The 26,479-nt window shown below is 39.6% G+C and overlaps 4 protein-coding genes across 4 annotated transcripts in view; all 4 read left to right on the forward strand.

Moving 5' to 3' along the window:
* Positions 1 to 26,479, forward strand: part of LOC128516117 (zinc finger protein 850-like) — a 196,696-nt gene that overhangs the window by 81,211 nt on the left and 89,006 nt on the right. The window lies entirely within an intron of this gene.
* On the forward strand, positions 9,401 to 9,801 carry LOC128516153 (histone H2B-like). Its single transcript, XM_053490461.1, has one exon. It carries the CDS (start codon positions 9,401 to 9,403, stop codon positions 9,773 to 9,775), a length of 375 nt encoding a protein of 124 aa, XP_053346436.1. The 3' UTR covers positions 9,776 to 9,801.
* Positions 23,085 to 23,696, forward strand: LOC128516140 (histone H1-like). Its single transcript, XM_053490448.1, has one exon. It carries the CDS (start codon positions 23,085 to 23,087, stop codon positions 23,694 to 23,696), a length of 612 nt encoding a protein of 203 aa, XP_053346423.1.
* On the forward strand, positions 24,226 to 26,426 carry LOC128516132 (histone H2A-like). Its single transcript, XM_053490440.1, has 2 exons — positions 24,226 to 24,594; positions 25,514 to 26,426. The coding sequence occupies exons 1-2, from the start codon at positions 24,226 to 24,228 to the stop codon at positions 25,838 to 25,840; spliced, it is 696 nt and encodes a 231-aa protein (XP_053346415.1). The 3' UTR covers positions 25,841 to 26,426.

Below are 26,479 nucleotides of genomic sequence, written 5' to 3' on the forward strand. Positions count from 1 at the left end.
TGGTGATCAGCCGTCCAAACCAGCATGCAGCCGTCTTACAGCGTCACCCGCAGTCGCTCCGCCGGTCTCACAGCTGAACTGTGAACCGCTCCTCGCCAGGCAGAAGGGCCCCACCCAGCGCTCGCGGGCACCGCTGCAAGACTTTCGGGTAGGGGCACCTATGGGGCGAATGGGCGTGGACACTCACAGCCAGGGGCGAGATTTTGCTGCTGGCGAGCAGGTGTGGGTGTGTTCCTCCGGAAGGAGAAGGAGGGGGCTCTCGACCGGGCGTGTGTCTCACTGGGTGGGCCCCTGTACGGTAATAGCTCGGCTCTCCGATGTCATCTACCGGGTGCGGTTGGTGGGGCGGGCACGAGTTTTGCTCCACCGGGACCGTCTTGCGCCTTGCCAGCCGCACGCCGGGGAAACATTGAACTCTGTGGAGGCCGGACCGCCTCAGGACTACGTTTGCGTTCATCTCTCACCTGCCAAAGGACGCCGGCGTTCCCACCGTCAGCGCCGACCGCCTCCACGCTTCCGAAACAAAGTTCTTCATGGTGACCAGGGACGGTCACAGCTCGGGTGGGGGCAGTGTGGCGTGGGCGGGGCGGCGGCTGACGACCAGCATGCCTTGCAGGGATGTCGGTGTGTGTTCACCATGTTGGGGAAAGGTGTTTGGGTTGGTGGCTTAGGCCCTGTTTGTGTGAGGGGTGTGTGACGTGTGAAATGTGCTCCAGTTCATGCTAGTGCTGTATTGGATGTAGGCTCCTGAGTGAAGGTGCTGCTCATGCCATACCTGCTGTGTGCTGAATAAAGTACTCCCAGCCATTGCATTGGGCAGCAAATAAGCTCACTCGTCTCTCCACCATCCTTTCAGGCGATAAAAACGCCACAATATAATAATTAACAAAAAGTGAAGAGAGGGTTCCATAAGTCAAGTTTATAATGATTTGCCACTTATGTATAGATTCATTTGGTGGTTTAATATTACATGTATTTTTATAAATGAAATATAATAAAAAGTGTCTTAAAAATAAATATGAAAAACAAACATGCATTTGATATTAAGACTTGTTCTGTTACTTTGTTTTGTAAGTTTCTCAGTGTATAAATATAAGTGTAGCATCACATTAAGTGATTTTGACACTGTCTTGAGCTGACATTTTAGTTTACAAACACAGTAGATAAGGCTTGAGATTATTTAAAGAAAGTAATAGAGAATATTTAAGACTCCTGCCCTTCTTCAAAACTTGCATGATAGTTATGTTTCTCTGTACATGATTACTATTTTAATAGTACTATTGTTGTAGCATATATAAAATGAGACTTTTTCCATCACCAAACAGAATGACCTTACAGCATGCAGTGCTGTTGTATGTTAGTATTGAGACACTTCGTGCTGGTAAATGCATTGGAATGTTAAGGCTATTTCAGCAGAATGGCTCATTTTGTCCACCTTCACATTGTGCATAACATGGTGTGTGTGTGTGTGTCTCTCTCTTTCACACACACACACACACACACACACACACACACACACACACACACACACACACACAATGATTCCTTATACTCCCAGAACCAGTCTTTCATACTCAGAGTCCTGGAATATGCCGATGCCATCAGGGAAAATGCTGGATGGTTATTTTGAGGTTCATTTCTCTTACAGGTTTTAATAAGGGGTTGAGGGTTTTTAACCCAGGTTCAGGAATTAAAAATTTTTCTTAATTGTTTTCTTTGCTTGACGAAGTCCATTATTTTATAGTCATTGTATAAAATATGGAAGTGTGAAGTGTGTATAAACTTTTTAAGATCTCACTTTGTTAAAAATAGGTTGCCCTTGGACAAGAGCCTAAGCTGAAAAAAAGCTAGCTTTGACAACAGAGTTAATTTGATTATCCATTCAGTGGCGGAGCCAGGAAATTTTCTGTGGGGTGGCCAGGATGATTATGTGATCATTTTGGGGGTGGCATAAATTAGAACTATATTTAGGTCACCTACTGTAAACCACACACCTTCTTAAGAAAGAACATACAGGAAACAGTTGTTTTATTATATCCATTAGTTGTTTTATTTTAGTTATAAAAAAGTCTCCAAGTCAGGTGAGAGTCAAATCAAGTCAGTTACAATTACAAACTACTTTACAAAATCTAACTGACTGTCTTTCTGCACTTCAGCTGGTTTCTTGCTAACTGCTGCGATGCTGAAGAAGGAAGCTATGTCTGATGCCTTTCTCTTCTGATGCACATCACCATCATTACAGCTAGTACTTGCAAAATTAACAAAAGCAAACAATAAAATTGACAGCCCAAGTTAACAAACTATAACATTCTTTTAACAAACTAACACATTTTGTTTGATTTAACTTATTTGCAGGAGTTATCTATCACCAATAGATATGCTAGTCAATTATCATGTTACCAAAACTATCAACAAATTATTCAAAAAGTAGTCAGACTTTAGTTGGAATGACAAATGTGACATTTTATTTTTTTCTCTTTTTTTTTGCCTCATGTAGCTTACTAAACAGTTTAATTACGAATTCACTGAGGCATAAAGAAGTTAGAAAATGCTTATACTTTTACTATCTTTTCTTTTGTATTAGATTAATAATGTTTAAACAAGATTACCTGTAATTATTTGTTGTTCCGTCGCATTTTCAAATTCCCGCCAGTGGTATTGGACTCCTCTCCGCTCCACTCCACTCCACTCATAGAAATATATCCGCTCCACCGGGCTCCACTCAATGACAGTAAGGCCTTGTTCACACGGGCGTTAAGTTTTTGGATAAACAAACTTGCTCTGAACGTCCTAGACGTTTACGTTGCGTTTTGTAGTGGCGCTAAATTGACTTCTACACCGGCGTTCGTTTGTCTCTGTCTAACGTCAGCCTGCAGCCCCAACTGTAGTTTGTGTGTTAACCTGTGGGGGCAGTGTGTCGGGAACTGGATATGAAAGCCCGCCGCTACTGGGTTCACTTTCTGACTGCACAACGTCGTATTAAAGGAAGGTTCTTTTGTGGTTTAAAAAACATGCGAAAATTTCCGCGTAAGTTTTTTAACAATTATTTTATTTTATTTTGCCCTTTTCCGCATTTCCCTATGTATAGCATGTAGGATCATGGGATATACCCGGTCCTCCAAAGCGTAAAATGAACGCGCAGAAAACGAACTAGAAGCAGTTTCCTTGCGTTTGTTGGGATTTGAACGGCAAGAAAAGGCTGCATGCAACGTTTTTTTAATGCCGTATAAACGCGCAGCCGGACAAACGCACGTTACCAAAGCCCGTATGAACACTCTCATTGACTCCTATGTGTAGAAAACACTCTGCGCTTGATCCGTGCTCACCGGACGCTACGAACGAAAAAAAACGCTCGATTTTAACGCCCGTGTGAACAAGGCCTAAAAGAACTCCACTCCACTGGCGGTACCAGGATGTGCGCACACAAAAGTGTCCGCCATTGCTGTGGCAGTACAAAAAAGGTTCCGCGTCGCGTGGGTGGTTGCATGGATGGCTGTGGTCAGACCAGGGGGGGCCAATAGGGTGGCCGGGGTTCGGAGGGGGGTGGCCACGGCCCCACAGGGCTCCAGGGCCCAAAGGCTCCACTACATTGTAAAAAACAACAATAGGCCACCCAAATGTAAAAAAGTTACAATTACAAGTAACAATTTGCACAGCTTTTTAAAGTTTACTCAACTTTTAGAGAAATTTGCTGGTCCAAATCTTAAGTTGACTCAACTTGTAATTAAAATATGCAAGTAGTATTGGTTGTGGACAGTGTTGGCTAGTGTAGCCATAAAATCTACTTAAGTAAGAGTAGCTGCAGTTCAAAATAATATAATTTAAGTAGAAGTAATAAGTGGTCATCCAAAATCTTACACAATTAAGAGTAAAAAAGTATTTGGTGAAAAGACTACTCAAGTACTGAGTTACTGTTTCATCATAATGTAAGATTCTTCTTATTATTATTTTTTTTTAGAAATTATAATTATATATATATGGCAATATTGCAACATTCAATAAAACAGCTAAATTTACAGCGACATGTTTCTTCCAGTTAGTCGTGTTTTTATATGCTTAAGTGTGTGTCTGTTTTGTCAAATAAAGAAGACACTGCAGTATAAAGCTATTCTTTTGTAAGCGAAACATGCTTTGTATATGATGCCAGGGATGCCGGCTGAAAATTTTCTCCCACTATACCGCCTGACTACATGTGATTATTGTTGCTGCAGCTGTCGAAACAGTCATTCAGTAGATCTACCATGTGTAGAATAAATGGCTAGAAAAGTAACGAGGTGAGTGAAGCAGAATGTAGCGGAGTAAGAGTAGCATTTCTATGCTATCATCGATGATAGCATAGCTACACATACGCATTGTCATGTGTTATCTGTGTTACTGACAGGCCGGGAGAAAAAAAAATGTAGCATTTCTTCTTCACAAATCTACTCAAGTAAAAGCAAAATGTGTGGTACAGTAAAACTACTCATAGAGGTAATTTTTTTTTCACAAAGTTACTCAAGTAAATGTAACAGATTAATTACTACCAAAGGCTTAATTAATTACTATAGGCTTAATTAATTATATTTTTCTGGGGTTGACAACTTTCCATCAACTCAAAAAAGTCTCCTATTGATGTGGTTTGTTAAAGTGATTGTTTTTCTATTCAAACAAGTTGGCTTAACAATACTCAGACAAATAAATCATATAGACATTAATAAAAAAAAAAAACTTTATTCTTCCAAAACTAGTCAAAGTTAATACAGCCTAATGATCAATAAAATACCTGGAGACCACCAGATGCCTATCAGTATCTTACTGATTCTTTTACAACATATAAAATATTTGACTTTTTTTTTTTTTTTTTTTCAAAATAAGGCTACTACTACCATTCAGCCGGGAGGGCCGAAGACTATCATGTGTTTGCTCCGAACTGCGTGACGTCAGCCGACCGCATCTTTTCGAACTGCTTGCTCACGCACCATTAGGGGCGGAGTAACACACTCGGAGAAAAGCGCTAGCCACTCCTTTCGTGTGCGTGAGGTCACAGACGCCCCTGATTGGCTGTAGAGCTGTGATTAATGTGGGAGCACAAAGTTCCTCTCATCCTTTCCCCCCGAGAGAGCTCGGCCAATCAGCATCACCCGGGGTCCGAACCAGCGATCTCCGGATGATAGGGCGAGCGCCTTATCACTGCGCCACTCGGAGGCAAATAGTTGACTTTTGAAGACTATATTTCCTAATGTGTCAGTCACAAAAAAAAATATATATATATATATGGCAACAAGAGTATGTTTCATATAAATATCAAGTCCAATAATATTCGTTCTGATGGCTTCATACAGGTGTCTGTCCAGTCCTTTTGGAGATCAATGTTTAGCGCACAGATCTGACCAAACATCACTCCTAAAGCTGCTGCATAAACAAAACCAATACAATTGCAGTTAGCAAGGCAGAATTTAAAACAAATATAATTGAATAGTTAGTAGTAAAAAATAAATAAATAAAAAAATTAAGCAGAAACAGCCTAAACTCCTTGATTACCGTAATTTCCGGACTATAACCCGCACCTGGCTATAAGCCGCATCTAGTACATATTTTAAAGGAAAAACCATTTTGTACATACATAAACCGCACCTGACTATAAGCCGCATGTGCCCACATTGAAACATGGGATATTTCCAAAGAAAGACGGTACACAAAAAGAGTTTTCAATGTTTTAATAACATAACTTAGCTTTTCTTTTTTTTTTTCGACTTTTTACATTGCTCCAGTTCTTCCCGCTGCCGTTTCCAGCGTCTCACCATCGACTCATCTATGCGAAATTTACGTGCTGCAGCTCTGTTTCCTTCTTTATCGGCCAACTCGATTACCTTTAACTTGAAAGCTGCGTCATATGCTTTTCTTTTTGCATTTTCCATGATGAGGGTAGGCTTATGCTAATTTTATTCATGTACAAAGTGCGCGAAGTTACCGTACGTTAAATTTCTTCTTCTATGGTGTTTATTAGCGGTTGTGACTTGCGTCTTCCTCGACAACACATGTCTCACTCTTACCTTTTCTGCTCGAGCGCCCCTGGCGGCCGTTAGAAAAAATGCATACATTAGCCGCATCTCTGCATAAGCCGCAGGGTTGAAATTGTGTAACAAAAGTCGCGGTCCGGAAAGTACGGTACACACACATACTTGTGCCAAGTGGTTGTGCGGACTGGGTATTCCGCTGTGGCAACCCCTTGCCCTGAGCAGCCGAAAGACAAAAAAAAAAAAAAAAAAAAAAAAATATATATATATATATATATATATATATATATATATATATATATATAGGGCCGCACTCAGGGGACATTCTTGTTTAACGCCTCTCCTTATTGTAAAAGACTCTGTCAGGTGACCATTGATCTTCACTTGCATATTAGATTGTGCATACAAACATTGAACCATTTTTATAAAGTGTTCAGAGAAATTGTACATTCTTAAAACTTCCCATAAATATTTTCTAGATATAAGATCAAAGGCTTTTCTTTGTTCCAAAGCCACCACGTAAAAACCGGCTTCGTGTTTCTCATACACAAGTTCTCTTAAGGTGTTTAAATTGTCCCACATGAGTCTACCTTTAATTGCACACGTTTGCTCTTTGGAAATAATTAAATCTAATATTTCAGTCATACGATTCATGATTATTTTTATTTTCGGGTTTAAACACCTTAAGAGAACTTGTGTATGAGATCTAATATCTAATATCTAGCATCTAATATGCAAGTCAACGTCAATGGTCATCTGACAGAGTCTTTTACAATAAGGAGGGGCGTTAAACAAGGATAGTGAGTGCGGCCGCCTGAGTGCGGCCCTTTCTGGCAATAAGTCCCTTAATTCATAAAATTCAAAGTGACAAGCGACTTGAAGGAGTAAAATTAGGGGAGAACAGAATTGTAATATCTGCTTATGCAGACGACATTACAGTTTTTATTAAATCAAAACATGACCTAGAAATAATACCTAGAAATAATACTCATTTACACAATGTATCTGAAATCCTATCATTTTCGTCATTAATAATGTTAAAGTCACCACAGATTACTATCGGGAAACCGACACATAACATTTTAAGTTTTTTAAATAATTGGATTTTTCTAACCGCTGTCTTGCGCTGTATACAGATTAATTATTCTAATTTTCCGACCACAATAAAAGACATCCATGAACATGAGTCTACCTGGAATTATTTCTCAGCTTTTAATAGTTTTAATCTTGTTGTTATAAAATAATATTGCTATACCGTCTGCCTTATTTTCCCCAATTGAGAAGAAGGAGGGTTTGGAGCCATGTTTTTACTTAAGTTTTCTCCGAACCACTAGAGGGTGTTTCATAGTTTGGGTATTTGCCTGTAGCCTGTGAGCATGAGCCTTATTGAAAACACGTAATACTCAATAATGTAAACATTAAAGCACTTTTTGTAAATCGCTCTGGATAAGAGCGTTTGCCAAATGCCTAAATGTAAATGTAAATGTACTCGAGCATTTTAAATCGTACGAAAAAGTCTCGGGAGCGTCACTAAGTATGAATAAAACTGAATGTTTATGGATCGGAAATCCTACAAAGAAATTTAATGTCCAAATTCCAGAGACTCAACAATTAAAAGTTTTGGGTGTTTACATTGAAAACGAAGGATGTGTTGAACATAATTGGGCTAAAAAAGGAAATGTAATTAAGGAAGAATTAGCCAAATGGAAAATGCGGAACTTAAGTTACAAAGTGCGAATTAATATTATCAAAACCTTCATATTATCTAAAATAATGTTTTTAACATGTATCTTTCCACCACCAGATAAATGGATAAAAAAAACTTAACAAAATATGCTGTAACTTCATCTTGGACATGACCAGAGAAGTCACTAAACGAGCATTGTTATTTAAGAACAGAGATCTAGGCGGATTAGTTGCCATCGATTTCGGCATCAAAACCAAAATCTCTGCTATTAAAATAATCTCAAGCGGGATCAACAGAAACGCGAAATGGATCGGAAACATCACAATTGGAAACAAAAAAAAGACCGCCTCAGAACTGCAGTACCCTACTATAAACTTATATTTTACAGATTTTACACATAAATATCGAGATTTAAACATTGATTGGATAAATGACTTTAATTTAAAAAAATTTTACTTTAATTAATGACCAAATCCATGGACAAACAATAGCATTTAAAAACCTTGAAATCGACCAAAATGCTGAATGCATAAAAAACTTACAAAATAAAAACCTCTCTGAGAACATTCGAGACACATCCTGGCTGGTGGCTGTAAGAAGACTCCCAGTAAGAGCAGTAGTCAAATGGAGCTGCTTTGTACAGGTCCCATGCCAGGATGTGAAGAGATTGAAACGCTCGAACATTTTCTCCTCGAATGTTATCGCTCTAAGGAAGTGTGGGACAAAATAAGTGACATTGGTGTAAAAATTGAAATGAATATGAAATCAGTGTTTTATGGCATTTTTAATGGAAAATTTAATCAAAAAGAACATGATGTTTTCTGGTATATGTGTAACAAAATCAAAACTTTGGAAAACACGCTCTAGGATGACCATTGATCAACAATTTGTGTCTATTAAAAAAGTTGTTAAAAGTATTCAAATACATCTGAAAAAACAAAGGACTATAAACAAAACATTGGGGGATTCTGTTATGTGGGATGCTAAGAGAATGACCGTCACCGCCATAGATGTGGTGTACGCTCTGAAACGCCAGGGTCGTACTCTGTACGGCTTCGGCGGTTAAACACTCCACCGGCTAACAACGCAAACACACAACGGCTCTTTTAAGAGCCACCCACATCACCAGCAAAAGAGCTTTTACCCTTTATGGTGTGACACAATGTCGGAGTCTTATTTAAATTTTATCCAACACCACCCCCAAATACACGATTGTCATATTATCAGAGGTTGGGTGTATAGTGATAAAAACTTAATCGACCACATATACAATATACTTTTTTTTAACGTCATATGCGTTTTAAAGTAAATTAGAATAATTGTTGTTAGTTGGAAGGTGTTGTTACATTGTTCAGCTAATCGAAAATAGTAAATCCCACGCTTTTTTTTAAAAAAAATAAACAAAGGATATTTACTACATGCACATTAACTTTCAAGAAAATATAGTAAACATATTATTTGAACTTAAGCAAACGCCGTCCACAAGTACACACTTTTTAAAAACTGTAACCCAATGTCACGACTCTAAAACGGCAGGAAGATACGAGTTACGAGTGCGGTGATGTGGGGAGGGGCATGGTATGAGGTTATTTGGAATGTGGACCAATCAAAATCCTTTCTTGGCTTCCGCTTAATTACAATGTAGCATGTACATGAGAGAGCTCGCGGGGCTGAGTCAGTTATACCACTTTCAGTGTCGCTGAAAAGTAGGAACATCATGCCTGAGCCAGCCAAGACCGCGCCCAAGAAAGGCTCGAAGAAAGCCGTGACCAAGACTGCCGGCAAAGGCGGCAAGAAGCGTAGAAAGTCCAGGAAGGAGAGCTACGCTATCTACGTGTACAAAGTCCTGAAGCAGGTTCATCCCGACACCGGCATTTCGTCCAAGGCGATGGGAATCATGAATTCGTTCGTCAACGACATTTTCGAGCGCATTGCCGGTGAGTCCTCGCGCCTGGCTCACTACAACAAACGCTCCACCATCACTTCCAGGGAGATCCAGACCGCCGTGCGCCTGTTGCTGCCCGGTGAGTTGGCCAAGCACGCCGTGTCCGAGGGCACCAAGGCCGTGACTAAGTACACCAGCTCCAAGTAAAGCGCGTCACCGCCGCCTTCATCAACACAACGGCTCTTTTAAGAGCCACCCATGTTGTCCCTTAAAGAGCAACTACTGAACGTGTGTGTGGTAGAAATTTTTAAAAGTCATTTAAAATATTTTTTAAATATAATTTTTATTATAACGCGTTCAAAGTGGTTTCATAGCAGCACCTAGTAAAAAAAAATTGTAGTTTATTTGATTATTCAAAACTGGTTTATTCATATAACGAATGATTCTCATAATAAAATGGCAGACATTCACATTTCTCATAATAACATGAAAAAGGAGTATCCTGATGTCCATTTTACAATGGTGTGCACATAAATAATGAGCCCTAATGGGCCATGTACTTTATGGTATTTGTAGTTTCTTTTTTTATGTAAAAAAAAGAAGTTATATTTGTTTTTAGTTTAAAATGTCAGACACCTTTTTAAAATTAGATTTGATTTTTTTTTCTCGTTTATACTTTGAATAAAGAAAGTTCTACAGCTTGGAAATAAAAAAAAAAAAAAAAAAACAGCTGCATTTTCATTCTCTATAACCGGAAGTATCTCTTCTTTTATTTGTGGCAATGTGTTGTCTTCTTTGCGCTGCTACATTCACCTGGATGACACAAAACATGGACCACTAGATAGTTTTCAGAAATAATAAAAGAGTGTCATTTAGGGACGAGGACATGACAGCTGAATATTATGTCTTTTAGGTGAGTAAAATGATTCAATGTTTTTTTATTCCCCTTCTCAACCAGGTTTCAGCCAATACTGTTTACCTCACTGATGATTCAAATGTGTTCTCTGGTGTTTTCTGTACATTAAACCTTACATCTAAGAGTCACTATGAGGTCCATGGCGAAGACAGTAGGCCCTAACAGCCAGCGCTTTGCACTCATGCGTACACCAGCAGCGGCTTCTGCTGGTTCTGCTTCACAGTGGGTTACTGGATCCTCTACTGCCACCAAAACATTTCAGAGGTAGGAGAATTGTTCTTTTCAATGTTTTTGTAATTTAGTTAATAAAAAAAGCAAAAAGAGGCCATAAATAATCTCTAGGACAACACATGGATAGCTTATGTGCATAATTAGAAAGAATAAAACTACTATTGCAATAATTGTGGAATCATGTTTTGTCTTTCAGATCAGTTTACCTTGCTGAGGTGGCTGGTGGGAGTGGTGGGAGATTGATTCCAAGTAGAATGGTGGTGGTACGCTAAGTGGAGTGTGAAGCTTCCCTTCAGGGAATAATAGTAAAAGTGCAAGATGCCATTGGCAATTACAATCCTATAATTTTGACAGATGCCCAGGGCAATGCCATTCTGGAGTCAGAATGTACAACAGGCGAGTCACAGAAGCCTTTATTTAAATAAATTAATGTTACAGTACATATGTTGTTACAAAAATATGGTGTAACACCTGTGACATAAAGTGTATGTAAAATTAAGCATTGTTTTAGGCATTTTCTTGTGAACAGTTCACCTTTTTTTTTTTTTTTTTTTCAGTACATTACGGAAGTTCCTTGTTTGTTTGTATCAGGGTTTAAATTACAGTACCATTACTTGTTTATTCTAAATAACAACATTACTTTACAGAGCTTTTTCTTACAAAGCCCCAAAGTTATGGAATAGTCTTCCAAATAGTGTTCGGGACTCAGACACAGTCTCAGTGTTTAAGTCCAGGCTAAAAACCTATTTATTTAGCCAAGCGTTTTTATAAATAGATTTGCCTTAGGTAAAGGAGCAGATCTGGGGGACTCATGGACGTAGAGTATTAGTTGAACTGGTATGTTTAGATGCTGTCTTCCCCACTCTCATTGATCACTCAGGTTTGTTGACGGTGAGGTGATTGGTTGCTTAACATCTCAGGGAGCCCTCATGTCTGTGTTTTCTTCTGGCTCTCCCTTTTTAGTTATGATGTCATAGTTAGTCCTGCCGGAGTCTCTGCTTGCACTCTGCACTAAATATAAATTCACCTTATACATTGTTCGACTGTGACCATACCTACCTGGTATTTCTCCATTTCTCCGTCTCTCCTTGTTCCTCTACCTATCTCTCAGTCGAGCTATACATGTCGCTCCTGAGCTTCCAGTGATCCAGACCACCTCTGCCCGCTGGACCTCTCTAACTCATCCTGGAGTCCTGCTTCTGGTTGGAGATCTCATCACATGGATGCCCCGTGTGGTCTGCCTGAAATGCGTGTGGTGACTGAGTTGGTTCCACTCTTCCATGAAGGTGGTCCTGTCCTCGACTGATGCAGACAGCTGTTCTCTGAGGACCTGTGACTTCAGTCGCTCAATAGTTCAGGACTGGAATTTCTCACAGTCCACCTGAGCCTCCAGGAACAAAATGGACTTTAATCTTACACATCTCCTCTTATACTGAACTTTCAGTCTCGCATACACATTCACATTTCATACAAACTTAATTATTTTGATTGTGTAAAGCTGCTTTGTGATGATGTAAATCGTTAAAAGCGCTATACAAATCAATTTGAATTTAATTGAATACATACATTTTCTTGTCATCCTTAGGGTCACAATACTAAAAAACAAAATGCTTGAAAAGTTCTTGCTGTACCAGAACAAGACTTAAATAGCCTTCGGGGAACAAAGAGGAAGAGATTGAGGTATCCATTCAAATTATCACTTTGCAGTGCAACAAACTGCAAAAACATACATGCTTTAAAATTACAGTTTCAAGAAGAAATGTAATGTAGAATGTGTCTTGGAATTGTAATATGCAGTAATTTTTTTGTTAGTCACTACCCATAAACAGTTTTTACCTGATAACTCATTTTTTGTTGTGGCAGATGTAAAGATGACGATACAGCTGGCTTGGGAGAAGTCAGTGACAAAATAGAAGAGTTGGTGATGGAATCTCAAAATCTGCCAGCTGTTACAGCAGCAATCAAAGAGCTCACTGATCTTTTCATTACCCAGAGAGTCTTTCTCACTGCCCCTAAGTTACAGACCATCAAGGAAGCATTTAGCTGTGTGGTTTGTAGAAGTGTGTACAAACATGGGATACTATAGCCCTCTTTCCATCAAATAGTACCAGCTCTACTTGACTCAACACTTCTCGAAGTGTTACTGGTTCTGCTGCAGATAATCGATGGTATCCACTTACTAGATTGATAGTCATAGTGATGCTGCATGTGATGGCAGGATTCCAGTTGGTTTTGCTATGAGAAAAAACATAATTGTGAGTAGAGTTGAGCCAGTAATATGCAGTGGCCACATCCAGGCCTGATTAATGCCAGACCTTTTGAATAAGAAATGGGGCAAATACTTTTTACAGCGCTGTATATATTATCCACAGACCACTGACCAGCAAAGACGAATAACAAAAAAAAAAAAAAACCTGAAGCCTCAATTAGGATATTGAATGCAGAGAGGGCTTGATTTATTCACCTTTCACTTACAATAAAACTGAGTTAATAGATAAATGTTTTTAAATCAATATAAATATGTGGGATAACTGCATGACCAAACATGTATCGGCATATAAGTAGACATGGAGAAAAGAAAATATTCTCTAAACGTAACAGCCTTCTGTCATGTTACTTTTGCAGATATTATGAAAGAGCCAATGCCGTTGCAGAAGCGTTAATGGCTGCAAGACATGTATGGAGCAGTGGAAGGAGACTTCTCCACACTGTGCAAAATGTAGAGAAGTCAACTACAGTGCAATAGAAGTTGCAGGTCTAGCTGCTGCTTTTTCAGTTTTTAAAACTTTTTTTATGGAAGAGTAATGTTTGGATTACTCACAGACATGGCTGGACTGGCCATAGGGCATACCGGGCATTTGCCCGGTGGGCCGATGGTGATTTTCGTCTTTTGTGGGCCGGCCGCCGATGTTTTTTTTTTTTTTTTTTTTTTTGTAACGTTATAAACCATTAAAGGTGGCGGATTGGCCAATTAGTCATGATCGACTCTGGGCTGGACCAATTACAGCCGAGGAGGTCAGATGCACCCTCCCCCTTGCAACGGCTCAGCAATCACATATCATTGCTGAACAAAAATGGAGAACAAAAAATGCAAAGGAGCAGGAGGAGCCGAAAAAATTAGGGCCAAAAAGAAACTAGCCCTTTAGGCAGATGCTGCCAAATGTGCTAAAATATCACAGTTGTTTGGTGGCTATAGTGGAGCTTCCAATTCAGTAAAACTAGCAAGTGATGGAGGCCAGCAGCCGCAGGTTGAAGAGGGAAAGGGGAGGCAGGAGGAGGAGAGACCCGAGGCGGCAGGAGGAGGAGAGACCCGAGGCGGCCGCCGGTCCAAGTGGCAGAACTAAACTTGAGGTAGCCTAAGTAAAACCAAGTAAAACCATAAAAAAACTTATAAACCAAGTAGGTGTAGCTTATTTTCGTTGTGCTTGCTAACTTTTCACAGTCAGTTACAATAACTCCTACTGTGTACTAGTTAGCATAATGACAAAGTTTCTATGCTGGTGCTATGATGTTACTGAAAGTGAATTATTGATAAGGTCAGTTAGTATGGGTTGCCAAACGTAAAAAACGTAATCGTCGGGGGTAGTCACGTGACCCGGAGTTAGATGGCTGCGTAAGTTTTTTGCTCCGCTTGACTTTTGTTAATAATTCACGCTTTTTCCTCCGAATTTTTACCTAACTTCGTTGAACAGACTATAAACATGTCAGACACACCTTCTGATAAGGATTTTCCCATTTTTGCATCGACGTGTTCGCAGAAGGCTAAAGAAAAGGAGGCGAAAAGGCCTACTGTTCATGTGCCCTCGCCAGATGCTAACGTTAGCACCGCTGAACCGCACATGGACATGTCACTGATCCTCTCAGAAATAAGGGCTAATGGATCACGTCTGGATGGAATCACAAGTCATCTGGAGGGTATTGCCAACTCTGTTTCTTGCCTTCAAAATTCGTTTACCGCTCTCTCTGAAAGAGTCACTGGCGTTGAATCACGTCTGGATGAAGCCGAACGGAGGATTTCATCTGCCGAGGATTCGGCGACAACTACGGAAAGGCAGGTGACTAACTTGAAGATGATGGTGGACCAACTGCAGGCCAAAGCTGCCATGAAGAAGAAAATAACGCATAATGGATCGGAGCTTCGATTCTATTCAGATTTGTCAGCTGGTGTGCTGCAGAAACGCCGTGAGTTCGGGTCTGTGGGGAAAGCTTTTGCTGCCCGTGGTTTGTATCGAGGGTTTGCCTACCCGGCCCGGCTCAGATGTCTGCATAATGGAAAGATCCGCCTGTTCAACGATCCGGACTCAGCCAAGGCATTTTTGGACTCTCTGGATAGCTAGATTTGACTCTTGGCTGAAATATACACTTTAACTTTCGGTGGAATATTTTCATTATGCCATTGGACAAGTATGTTGGGCATTTTCTAAGGTAATATTCAGAATGCTGCTGTCTACCACAGAAGGTAACCTTCTGGTTATTTTATACATTTTACGTTTGTGGTGGATGGGTAAGTTATTGGTTATGTTTCTTTAATGTTACCTTCTTATTCGTCCTACTATTATTTATGTATATTTTAGTGGTATTTAGTTATTTTTATTTTATTTGTATTTATTTTTACTTACATTATTATTATTATTATTATATATTTTTTCCCAATGGTGTTATTCATTGCTAATATTTGCCTACATTAGAGATATCAGCGGAGCGGGTTATGACGGAGCTTTAACTTGGTGGTTTCATTGTGCTGTTGTTACTTGTTGCTAGGTCTCTTATGTTGTTCTGTGACTTTTTGATACTATCTGTGCCTCATCATTTGGGGATGGGGTCTTTGGGGGAGGGTTTTATAGGTTTGTTTTGCGTTTTATTTGTGGTACATATTTGTTGTTGTTCATATTTGGTATCTTGCACTGGCACAAGTGTCGTTCTTTTCCTTGTATATTATAATTTTTGTGACTTTATTTTGTCTAGATTTTCAATATGGTTAATTCATTTAAATTAGTAACATGGAACGTGAAAGGCATAGGTCATGTAATTAAGAGGAAAATTTTTTTAACATTTCTTAAAAAAGAAAACGTATCTATAGCGCTATTACAGGAAACGCATTTATCAGATAAGGAACACATTAAGCTGAAAAGAGATTGGGTTGGCCAAATATACTTTTCTTCATTCACATCAAATAGCAGGGGCACTGCAATTCTCATTCATAAAAACATCCCGTTTATCCTTGAACATGCTGAATATGATCCAGAAGGGAGATTTGTGTTGATCTCTGGTTCAATTCATGGAAAACATATCACTATACGTAATGTATATGCCCCAAATGTGGATTGCCCTCGTTTTATGTCTCATGCAGTTTTAAAGTTTAATCAGCTCTGCAAAAACATTGTTTTTTTAGGAGGTGATTTCAACTGTGTACTTGACGGAAATCTGGATAAATCTTCACCCCAGATTTCAATAAGTTGCAAATCTTCACATATTCTACGTAACACCTGTAAAGACTTAGGACTAGTGGATATTTGGAGGGAGCTGCATCCTAAAGATAGAGATTATACTTTCTATTCTCACCCCCATAAATCATATTCAAGACTAGATTATTTTTTCATACCCTCCGATTGTATACACTATATGAGTTCTTGTAACATTGGCCCTATTGTGTTATCTGATCATGGCCCGGTTTATTTAGTCATTGACATTAGTGTACCTGTTCAGAGGTCTAATTATTGGAAATTCGATACTTCGTTCTTAAGTGATGATAGTTTTTGTTCTTTTTTTAGGCGGGAAATAATTCAGTATTGGCAGGATAATCAGAACTCACCAGTCTCTCCTGCGATAAAGTGGGACGCAGCCAAGGCTACGTTGCGGGGTCACCTCATTGCTTATGCAGCTTTAAGGAAAAAACTTAAAATACAGAAAAGGAGAGAACTAGAAGTTGAAGTACAACAACAACATAAACGGTTGCCAAATCAAGATAATTGGATTTTACTGAATAGTGCTAGAGCCAAACTTAACCTAGACTATACAGAACATACCAATAAATTATTACTTTACACTAAACAGCGTTACTATGAGTTTGGTAATAAGCCCAGTCGCCTCTTGGCCTATCAGTTAAAAAAGGAGCAGAATGAAAGAACTATAAAAACAATTAGGACATCTGCTGGCAATATTACTTTTGATCCCCATGACATCAACACTTCTTTTTCTGATTTCTATAGGAATCTTTATACAGGTGAATATCATGGATCAAATGAAGATTTACATAATTATTTAAATGAGATTTCTCTTCCCAGTATTTCTGATGATGCTAGGTGCTCATTAAATGCCCCTTTCACCAGGGACGAAATTTGGGATGCCATTCAATCAATGCCATCCGGTAAAGCTCCTGGCCCAGATGGGTTTCCCATAGAGTTTTATAAGCAGTTCTGGCCTGAACTTTGCCCTATTTTGATGCAGGTGATAAATAATCTCTTTGAGACGGATCCTCTACCTGAATCTTGGTCACTAGCAATTATTAGTCTGCTTCTGAAAAAGGATAAAGATCCAACAAATTGTTCATCTTATCGCCCGATATAAAATTATAACCAAGTCGCTGGCTCGACGGCTTGAAATTGTTTTACCCATCATTGTCAACCCAGACCAATCTGGTTTTGTGAAATCCAGGTATGGCTCAGACAATATTCAAAGAGTTCTAAATATTATAGATCACTTAAATTTTACCAAGGAATCTGCCTTCATTGTATCCTTAGACGCTGAAAAGGCGTTTGATAGGGTGGAATGGCCTTTTCTTTTTGCAGTTTTAGAGAAAATAAAGTTAGGAAATAATTTTATTGCGTTGGTCAAACGCCTATATTCTAATCCTATAGCTCAGGTTAACACTAATAGAATACTGTCTAATAGATTCTCAGTAAGCAGAGGTTGTCGTCAAGGCTGTCCTCTTTCTCCTTTGTCATCCTCTTTGGTTATCGAACCACTGGCGGTTGCTGTGAGAACCAATGGTAATATACATGGTATTAAAATAGGTCTGGAGGAACATCGTATATCTCTATATGCAGATGATGTTTTATTATATCTTAAATACCCTGACACCTCTGCCGACGTGATTCTCACAGTAATTAAAAAATACAGTAATTATTCAGGATACAAGATCAATCTGGATAAGTCTCAAGCTCTGTATATGTATGCTCCCTCTGGGGCCATCTCTAAATCACCCTTTCATTTAGCACTTTCTGGATTTCAATATTTAGGAATTAATATCACTCCTAATCTGGAAGACCTCTTTAAAGCCAATTATTCTCCTTTGATTACAAAAATCAATCAGAATTTATCAGACTGGTCGATTCTTCCAAACTCTTTTTTCGGCAGGATAAATATCATAAAAATGAACATCCTTCCAAGATTAAATTTCTTATTCCAAAATCTACCATGTTACTTAGATACAAATTTTTTTAAGAGGATTAATTCTTTAATTTCAAGGTATATTTGGAATTATAAGAAACCCAGACTTAAATTTTCGGTTTTGATGAAACCACTTTTACTGTAACAAACACCCTTCTGGTATGGAGGGATATTAAGAAATATTTATCCATTTTAGACAAGTTGTCTCTTAAATCTCCAATTGCGCTTAATCTTGATTTTCCCACTTCTATACAGAGCATTGGCCTTTTGACTTGGAGGTCAAGAGGAGTGTCTGAATTAAGTCACTTATTTGATAATGGCCAAATGAGATCATTTCAGGAGTTAAGACAGGAATTCAGTCTGCCCAGTAAAGATTTTTATAAATTCCTTCAAATACGACACTTTTTAGAGTTGCAGTTAAAAGATGGTAATATACGATTTGATCTTACTGAAATAGAAAAAAAGCTTTTCTCTTCATGTACTCTTAAAAAAAAGATCTCTGAATTATATGCATTGCTGTCCAATGTTGGTCCTTCGACCCTTGACTCCTTAAGGATGACATGGGAAAAGGACTTGGGGTCTATTTTCAGTGATGAGGAGTGGCTATCTGTCTGCTCAAATATCTTTCCCAAAAGTGCTTCAATTTTGGTTCAGGAACAAAACTTTAAATGTATTCACAGAACTTATTTAACTCCAGTTCGCCTCCATAGAATGTTTCCCAATTGTTCTCAGCTATGCTTTAAATGTAACATGGAGATTGGCACGGTGATGCATGTGTTTTGGGATTGTGACAAAATCAAAATGTACTGGAAAGAGATTCACAAAATTGTTCAAAAAATAATTGGAAAGTCATTTGCTTTGTCCCCAAAAGTATATCTCTTGAATTGTACAGTGGAACTGTGTCTTGACTGTGATAGAGAATGTGTATTGAATTTTTGTATATATTTGGCCAAAAAATGTATATTATTACTATGGTCAACTGCTCAGATACCTTCGATCAATATGTGGTTGAGTCAGGTGACCACACTTTTACCACTGGAAAAATTAACTTACGACTTGCATCAAAAATCTGAGGTGTTCTGGCGAATTTGGTCCTCTCTCTGGAACTTTCTTGAAGGTCCCCATTGACTATGCCTTCCCAAACTTGTATTTTTAATTGTGTTTATTTTTGTCTTTGCATTCATAGCCATTAGAGTGTGTTAAAAAATGTTTGCCTGTTGTTGAGATACCGGTACCACTGCTTTTGTTTTGTTGAAAAATTCAATAAAAAAAAAAAAAAAACTTAATCGTCCCGTATTCAGAGAAAATATTACGCATTACGTATTAAGGTGAAAAGGAACGCGATTTGTCCTGTATTTTAGCTAGAATGAAAAAACAAACAAACAAACAAAAAAAAAAACACAAAGCTGGAGTTATCCTGTGTCTTTACGCTGCGCAGCTGCCTCGGCTTCTCTCATTCTCTCCCCCTCCTTCTCCTGTTGATCAGCTGATCGGTTTATCAGCTGTTTGCTGGAGCCACAGCCATAAAAGCTGCTAGTCATGATCGGTTTGGATATGTGAGAGAGAAACATAAAGGTGAAACCAGGAGATGTCCTTATTGAATCATCAGAGTTGAGCAGGTGATGGAGAAACAGGTTTATCTTTTAGGTGACATGAATGAGTTAAAGGGAAGTTATGAACTGTTTCTGAGAGACAAATAACACCAGGATCCTTTTCTACATAGCTGACAGCTGGTAACTGTGCAGGGGCGGGTCTAGCAAAGTTTTGCCAGGGGGCCAGGTAGGGCATTAACAAGGAAAGGGGGGCACATAGAAATACTTTTCTTTCTTATTCTCATTTTAAATGTCTAGCTTTTAAATAATTATCTGAATCTTACAACCAAAGTGGTCATTTGATGTTAAATGTATAGAAATCCATTATCGTTTATAGTAAATATTAAGTCTAAAAATATTAAGTCTCTGTAAGCCCAGTAATCTTACCATCTGTGCAGTCTGAAATTATGTCGAAGAAAGATGTTGAATCTATTTAATTATTGTAGAAAAATAATTGATTTCTGTGCATTTGTGTTACGTTTTAGCTGGTTGTGGCAGCCCAGGTCTCTGGATGACACTCCAGCGATCGTGATCTCTGTGTTTTGTTGTGTTGTCAGTTCTTGTGCCATGTACTGTGTGTAAAATGGCATTAAAAATTCAATTAAGTGTTATTCTTTCTCAACTTTCTTTCTCTGTCTCCTTTCACTTTTTAAAAGTTGCCATGTTTAAAAAAATATTTTGTGCTGCCATGCTGTTTGTTGATGTGGTAAATAAATTTTGAAAATGTTTATGAAAATATCACTAAATCTGGAATTTAATGATCATGTCTCACCTCTAGTCTTCTCTGTCTTAATTTCAGGTTTCCACCATGTGTTGTAGATAGTTCAGGAGGTTAACTCGACCAAGCAGTCTTTTGTTTTCCGCTAAGTACTGTTTAGAATACCAGAATAGGGAGGATGGTGTGGGTTTAAGTTTATTAGATTGATACATATATACCAACAGGACAGTGTACATCTCTGTCAGAACAGCGTTTGTTTTCATTCAAAGGCTTTATGGCTTTGCCAATAATACCTAGTGGGCCGGTCTCTGGTCAAAATGCCCGGGCCGATTTTTTGTCCCAGTCCAGCCCTGCTCACAGAAAGGTAAACCCTTACATCTATGTATTATTTTTGCTCAGTATGTTCTGTAAATTGCTAATGCACCAGTTTATGCATTGCTCTGAGTTATGTTTTTCCGATAAAGCAAGGCTTCTTTGTATGGAGCAAAGTCGTTGTTTACTGCTCTATAAAACTAATGTGAAATGTCTGGATATTTCTCAGGGAAATGATTCTCCGTTCTTAGTTTGTCCTGTTCTGTTGTAAAGGGATCAACTCCAAATGTGGAGTATGTTGTCAGTGTAGATCTCACATGCTCTCTGTAAAGGTCTGCAGCTCCAAGTGAATGTGGTAAGAGTTCTGATGGAATTCTTTGTTTACACCAGGTTCTGCAAAGTGATTTGGCATGCCTTTTCCTGTTAGCATAAGAAAAAAACAAACAAACAAGTATATCAAAAATTTTTACGTGAGGATCAGTGTGCTCAAGGTATATTTCCTCCTATATACACTCACCTAAAGGATTATTATGAACACCATACTAATACGGTGTTTGATCCCCTTTCGCCTTCAGAACTGCCTTAATTCTACGTTGCATTACAATATAACACTAAACCCAATTGCTCCATAGTGACAGTGGAAACCAAAAGTTCAGATGAAGAAGGAAATCATATTTACATAAATATTTAAACTGCAAATTCAAAGATGGGAGCCATGAGCAGAGCTTAAAGCAAAGAAATAAATAAAACACAACAAAACAAACACGAAAAACGAAATCAAAACGAAAACAAAATCTGAGAGTAGGATGCTCACTAAATACACTAACTAACCAAACATAAATACAAATACTAGCTCCCGCTGCTAACTAGTGTTTCTAAACAAATTCCCACTCTGCTTGTGTAGACCCTCGGGCATACTTATCCTCAACTCGACACCGTTAATTGGAGAGAAGTCCAACAGCTCGTACTGGGCGCAGAAGTAGTAACCAACACGTAGCACAGTCAAATAAAAACAACACACAAAGAGAACAGAGCGTAGGTACAAACTATCACCAGCTAACCGCCACAACAATCGAAAATTGGAAGTATAATAAGTCGTTGTAACAATGTGAATGAAAGAAAGAAGAATATTGTATGAATTTATTTTTTATTTAAAAAGGTATACTCTGATTTTTTAATTTTCATAAACGTCAAAGGGAAAAAGAAAATATTTCACTTCAGTTGTAATGAATCTACAATAAATCAAATATTTCATCTCAAATACAGTGTGTGTCTCTCTGTCTCTCTCTGTCTAGTTCAGTATACTCGACCATAATCATGGGGAAGACTGCTCACTTTTCAGTTGTCCAGGAGATAACTTTATGTTCTTATCTTTCTCAGCAAATCCTTAAATAGGAATTTTTATACTGCTTTTTTTTATAAAAAAAAATTAAACATTTTGTACATGTCCCTAAAACTGATGTCCATCCTGTCATTTGGGGAAACTGTGAGAAATTGGTTGATATAATCAGTGACATCACCACCATCATCCTCATTGGAAAGAATAACACTGTAAGTACATTACGTGTTCACACGTTTATTTTTTATTTTTTTATTGTGATTGTAGTTTGATGTCAAGCTTAATATGACAACAAGAAATTAAAAAATATGTGATAAACAGTACACGTTCACGTGCAACAGTGAATCACACAATAACTGAAGGTCCACCATGTGATCATAGAATGGAATAGTAAGGGACATTTCTTAGATGGGTGCTAGCAAACAAACAAATAAACAAAACCTGCTCCCACACCTGACACACACTCACATACACTCGCTCTCTCAACCTGTCTTCCTGAGCTGTGCTTTACACAGGCCAAAACAAGCTCCGTTTCATATCCTACACACAGCGCTCGGCCAGTGCTCACACATCGAGCTCACTGACAGGACTCGCCTTCAGTTCGGACCAGAGTTCTTACAGCGGTGCGACCTGTTTTTGTCCGGTTTTTACACACGACATGCGCGAAATGCGCAGTCCGCCGGGTCAAGCAGCAGGCGCGCCGGGCACTTTTATGGCTACTGCGCGAGAGTGCGGCTGTCTAGCTGACCGTGTCGGGCCTCGGAACAAAGAGGAAAGGCCTTTCTTACTAATTGTGTGCTTGAACGCTTGAGATCTGCTGTCAGGACTCGGATATTTGCAAAGAAATGTCCGGAGAAAACACACTCGCTATCGTGTGACGGAAGCGCAGTCATTCAGCGGCTGCCTGGTTGAGTCTACACCGCTCTCATGTGTGCTTTAAGATCATAGGGGAGGGAGGTTCCAGTGTTTTGCAGCGCGCTCAGCGTTACACTTGTTTATTCTACCTAGATCCCTGAGAGATGGCAGAAGTGGCTCCCGCGCCCGCCGCCGCGCCGGCCAAAGCGCCCAAGAAGAAAGCAGCTTCGCGGCCAAAGAAAGCCGGGCCTAGCGTCGGCGAGCTGATCGTCAAAGCGGTTTCTGCGTCCAAGGAGAGGAATGGCATCTCTCTCGCTGCCCTGAAGAAAGCTCTGACTGCCGGTGGATACGATGTGGAGAAGAACAATTCCCGCGTCAAGCTTGCCGTCAACAATCTGGTGAAAAAAGCGGTCTTGGTTCAGACCAAAGGCACCGGCGCGTCTGGCTCTTTCAAGCTGAACAAGAAGCAGACCGAGGCCAAGAAAACCGTACCCAAAGCGAAGAAACCGGCCGCCAAAAAGCCCGCTGCGGCGAAGAAGCCCAAGAAGGTAGCGGCCAAGAAACCTGCCGCCGCTAAGAAGTCTCCTAAGAAAGCGAAGAAACCCGTCGCCACCAAGAGCCCCAAGAAGGCGAAAAAGCCGGCGACACCTAAAAAGGCAGCGAAGAGCCCCAAGAAGGCGAAGGCAGTGAAACCCAAGACTGCCAAGCCCAAAGCATCCAAGGCTGCCAAGCCTAAAGCGCCCAAGGCGAAAAAGGCAGCTCCTAAAAAGAAGTAAACATGTTAAGTTTATTTCTTTCATATTTTCCTCCTAAACGGCTCTTTTAAGAGCCATCCACTTTGTCGTTTAATGGGCAATAATCCACTTTTTTTTGTCAAACAGTCTAGTCATGTAAGAGTACGTTGAAATGCATGCATGTAAACCGGGAGTATGCGAGGTTTTTAATAATGCGTGTAAAATAAAAGCATCAAAACTAACAATGTAATTAAGCGTCGAAGGAATCCTATGATTTTAGGATTTTTAGGTATACACTTCAGGCTAGTCATGTAAAAAGTATATTGAAATGCATGCATATGTAAACCAGAAGTATAAATGTTTTTTGAATGATGCGTACAAAATAAGAGCATCAAAACTCATAAACCGAAACTCAGGGGGCGGGATTAGGGAGAAGTCGGAATTCAATGGCGTGTTAGTGATTGGCTGGGTTGTCACAACGATTGTAGCCAATGAGGATGCAGCAGTTTACACTATATTGGAGCGCGCTAGAGAATGACCGCTGACATTTTCTGTTTGAACACAGTGAATCATGTCTGGAAGAGGCAAAACCGGCGGAAAGGCCCGCGCTAAGGCCAAGACTCGCTCATCCCGAGCTGGACTGCAGTTCCCCGTGGGCCGTGTTCACAGGCTCCTCCGTAAAGGGAACTACGCTGAGCGTGTTGGTGCCGGCGCTCCGGTCTATTTGGCCGCTGTGCTGGAGTATCTGACTGCTGAGATTCTGGAGTTGGCTGGTAACGCTGCTCGCGACAACAAGAAGACCCGTATCATTCCCCGGCACCTGCAGCTCGCCGTGCGTAACGATGAGGAGCTGAACAAACTGCTCGGCGGAGTGACCATCGCTCAGGGTGGTGTGCTGCCTAATATCCAGGCTGTGCTTCTGCCCAAGAAGACCGAGAAGGCGGCCAAGACTAAATAATTTCACGTACTGCTGCGTTTGTCAGTATCCAAAGGCTCTTTTAAGAGCCACCCATTTTTCCTTAAAAAGTGCTTTTTTTTTTTTCTCTCTGATCAGTTCACAATGTTGTAACACGTGAATGAATAGGAATTATAATTATTTTGCAATAAGAGGTTACCTGAAAAATGAGAAATGTTTGTTGGGAGATTCTCTTGTGTGTGTAATCACTAGCAACAGTATTTCCGCAGTATTAATTCAGTTAATTAAATTGTTTTAGTTAAATACGTGAATGTTCTATCTGATTAAGCAAGATTAAGAATATAAGATCGGAATTTTATTTAAGAGTGGAACCTATATTCTCCAGTCAGGAGGACACTATATACTTGCCCATGTGAGAGTTGAGATTGGCAGACAGTAATATTTTGAGCAGACATGTTTATTTTGAAGACTAGTATGAAATGAATACATGTCAAGATTAAATACTGTAAATCATTTGGGAACTATAACGACTAAACCCCCTTGGGGCTTTTAGAATAAGAATAAAAAGTAAAACTACGGTAAAAAAGGAAATGTGCATGACATTTAATAATTTTTGTTTTAAAACGCAAGCAGCTCGCTAGGGATTTGCATAAATATAATAGAGTTTCAAACCAAGTCGGTGAGAGAAGAGGAGCCAATAAAAGTGAAGCCTCATCACGTTACGCGTTGGAACCAATGACAGGCGGCGCTTTCAAGGCACCCAATCAGCGCAGCCGAGCGCTAGGCTGTAAATAGGCCGCGTTCTCTCGCGTCACTCATTGTGTTTTTCTTTTGAAGAAGTACAGACAACTCATAAGCGATGGCAAGAACCAAGCAGACTGCGCGTAAATCCACCGGTGGTAAGGCGCCTAGGAAGCAGCTCGCCACTAAGGCTGCCCGTAAGAGCGCGCCGGCTACCGGCGGTGTTAAGAAGCCTCATCGTTATAGGCCCGGCACTGTGGCTCTGAGGGAGATTCGCCGTTATCAGAAGTCTACCGAGCTGCTCATCCGTAAGCTGCCGTTCCAGCGCCTGGTGAGAGAAATCGCTCAGGATTTTAAGACCGACCTGCGCTTTCAGAGCTCGGCTGTCATGGCCCTGCAGGAGGCGAGCGAGGCCTATCTCGTCGGTCTGTTCGAAGACACCAACCTTTGCGCTATTCACGCCAAGAGAGTGACAATCATGCCCAAGGACATTCAGCTGGCCCGCCGTATTCGCGGAGAGCGCGCTTAAGCCACAACTCCGTCTAATCTTCACAAAGGCTCTTTTCAGAGCCACTTCATTGTTTCAGAAAAGTCGGCATGTTTCTCTATTCTTAAATTATGGGGTTGGGTTTGAACAAATCTTCATATGCATAATGATTACACTCAAAAACTAATCACACATTTTATCATAACACTTAATATACGACAATACATTTATTATAAATGAGTTATTCAGGAATTCTCAAGTTAGTTGTGAACTTAGGGTTAAGTGTGGCTGTGGTAAAAGTTTTGTATGTGGTCTTCAGAATACCAGAGTACTGCAGATGACTTTTTGATTTAATGTAAAATAATCATGTGCAAGAGAGGAAAAATTTTATAATTCATTTAGCAAAATATAAGAGCAAACTTAATACAAAGCTATTCATGCAAGTTTCACTTGTCCTTAAGTGTGTCTACATCTTTTTGGCCAAAACATGTACATTAGATCATTATTGCAACTTTTGGTAGAATGCTTGTGTACATGTAAATTATCTGTGCACAATCCAGGTTTTTGTTTTACTTTTTTAATGCAAATATAAACGTTTAGCTTCACATTAACTGGTTTTGATACTGTATTGTCTGATATATATATATAAAATTACATTTCTTTTCTGATCTCAAGCCTTAA

Source organism: Clarias gariepinus, chromosome 28 (genome assembly GCF_024256425.1).
Source record: "Clarias gariepinus isolate MV-2021 ecotype Netherlands chromosome 28, CGAR_prim_01v2, whole genome shotgun sequence".
Taxonomy (NCBI): Eukaryota; Metazoa; Chordata; class Actinopteri; order Siluriformes; family Clariidae; genus Clarias; species Clarias gariepinus.

Bases quoted from the DNA above. Each gene is read 5' to 3' on its own strand.
- LOC128516132 (XM_053490440.1), top strand. From the start codon at position 24,226: ATGTCTGGAAGAGGCAAAACCGGCGGAAAGGCCCGCGCTAAGGCCAAG. The intron at 24,595-25,513 runs GCGGCCAAGACT...GCTGCCCGTAAG, and splicing joins TGCCCAAGAAGACCGAGAAG to AGCGCGCCGGCTACCGGCGG.
- LOC128516153 (XM_053490461.1), top strand. From the start codon at position 9,401: ATGCCTGAGCCAGCCAAGACCGCGCCCAAGAAAGGCTCGAAGAAAGCC.
- LOC128516140 (XM_053490448.1), top strand. From the start codon at position 23,085: ATGGCAGAAGTGGCTCCCGCGCCCGCCGCCGCGCCGGCCAAAGCGCCC.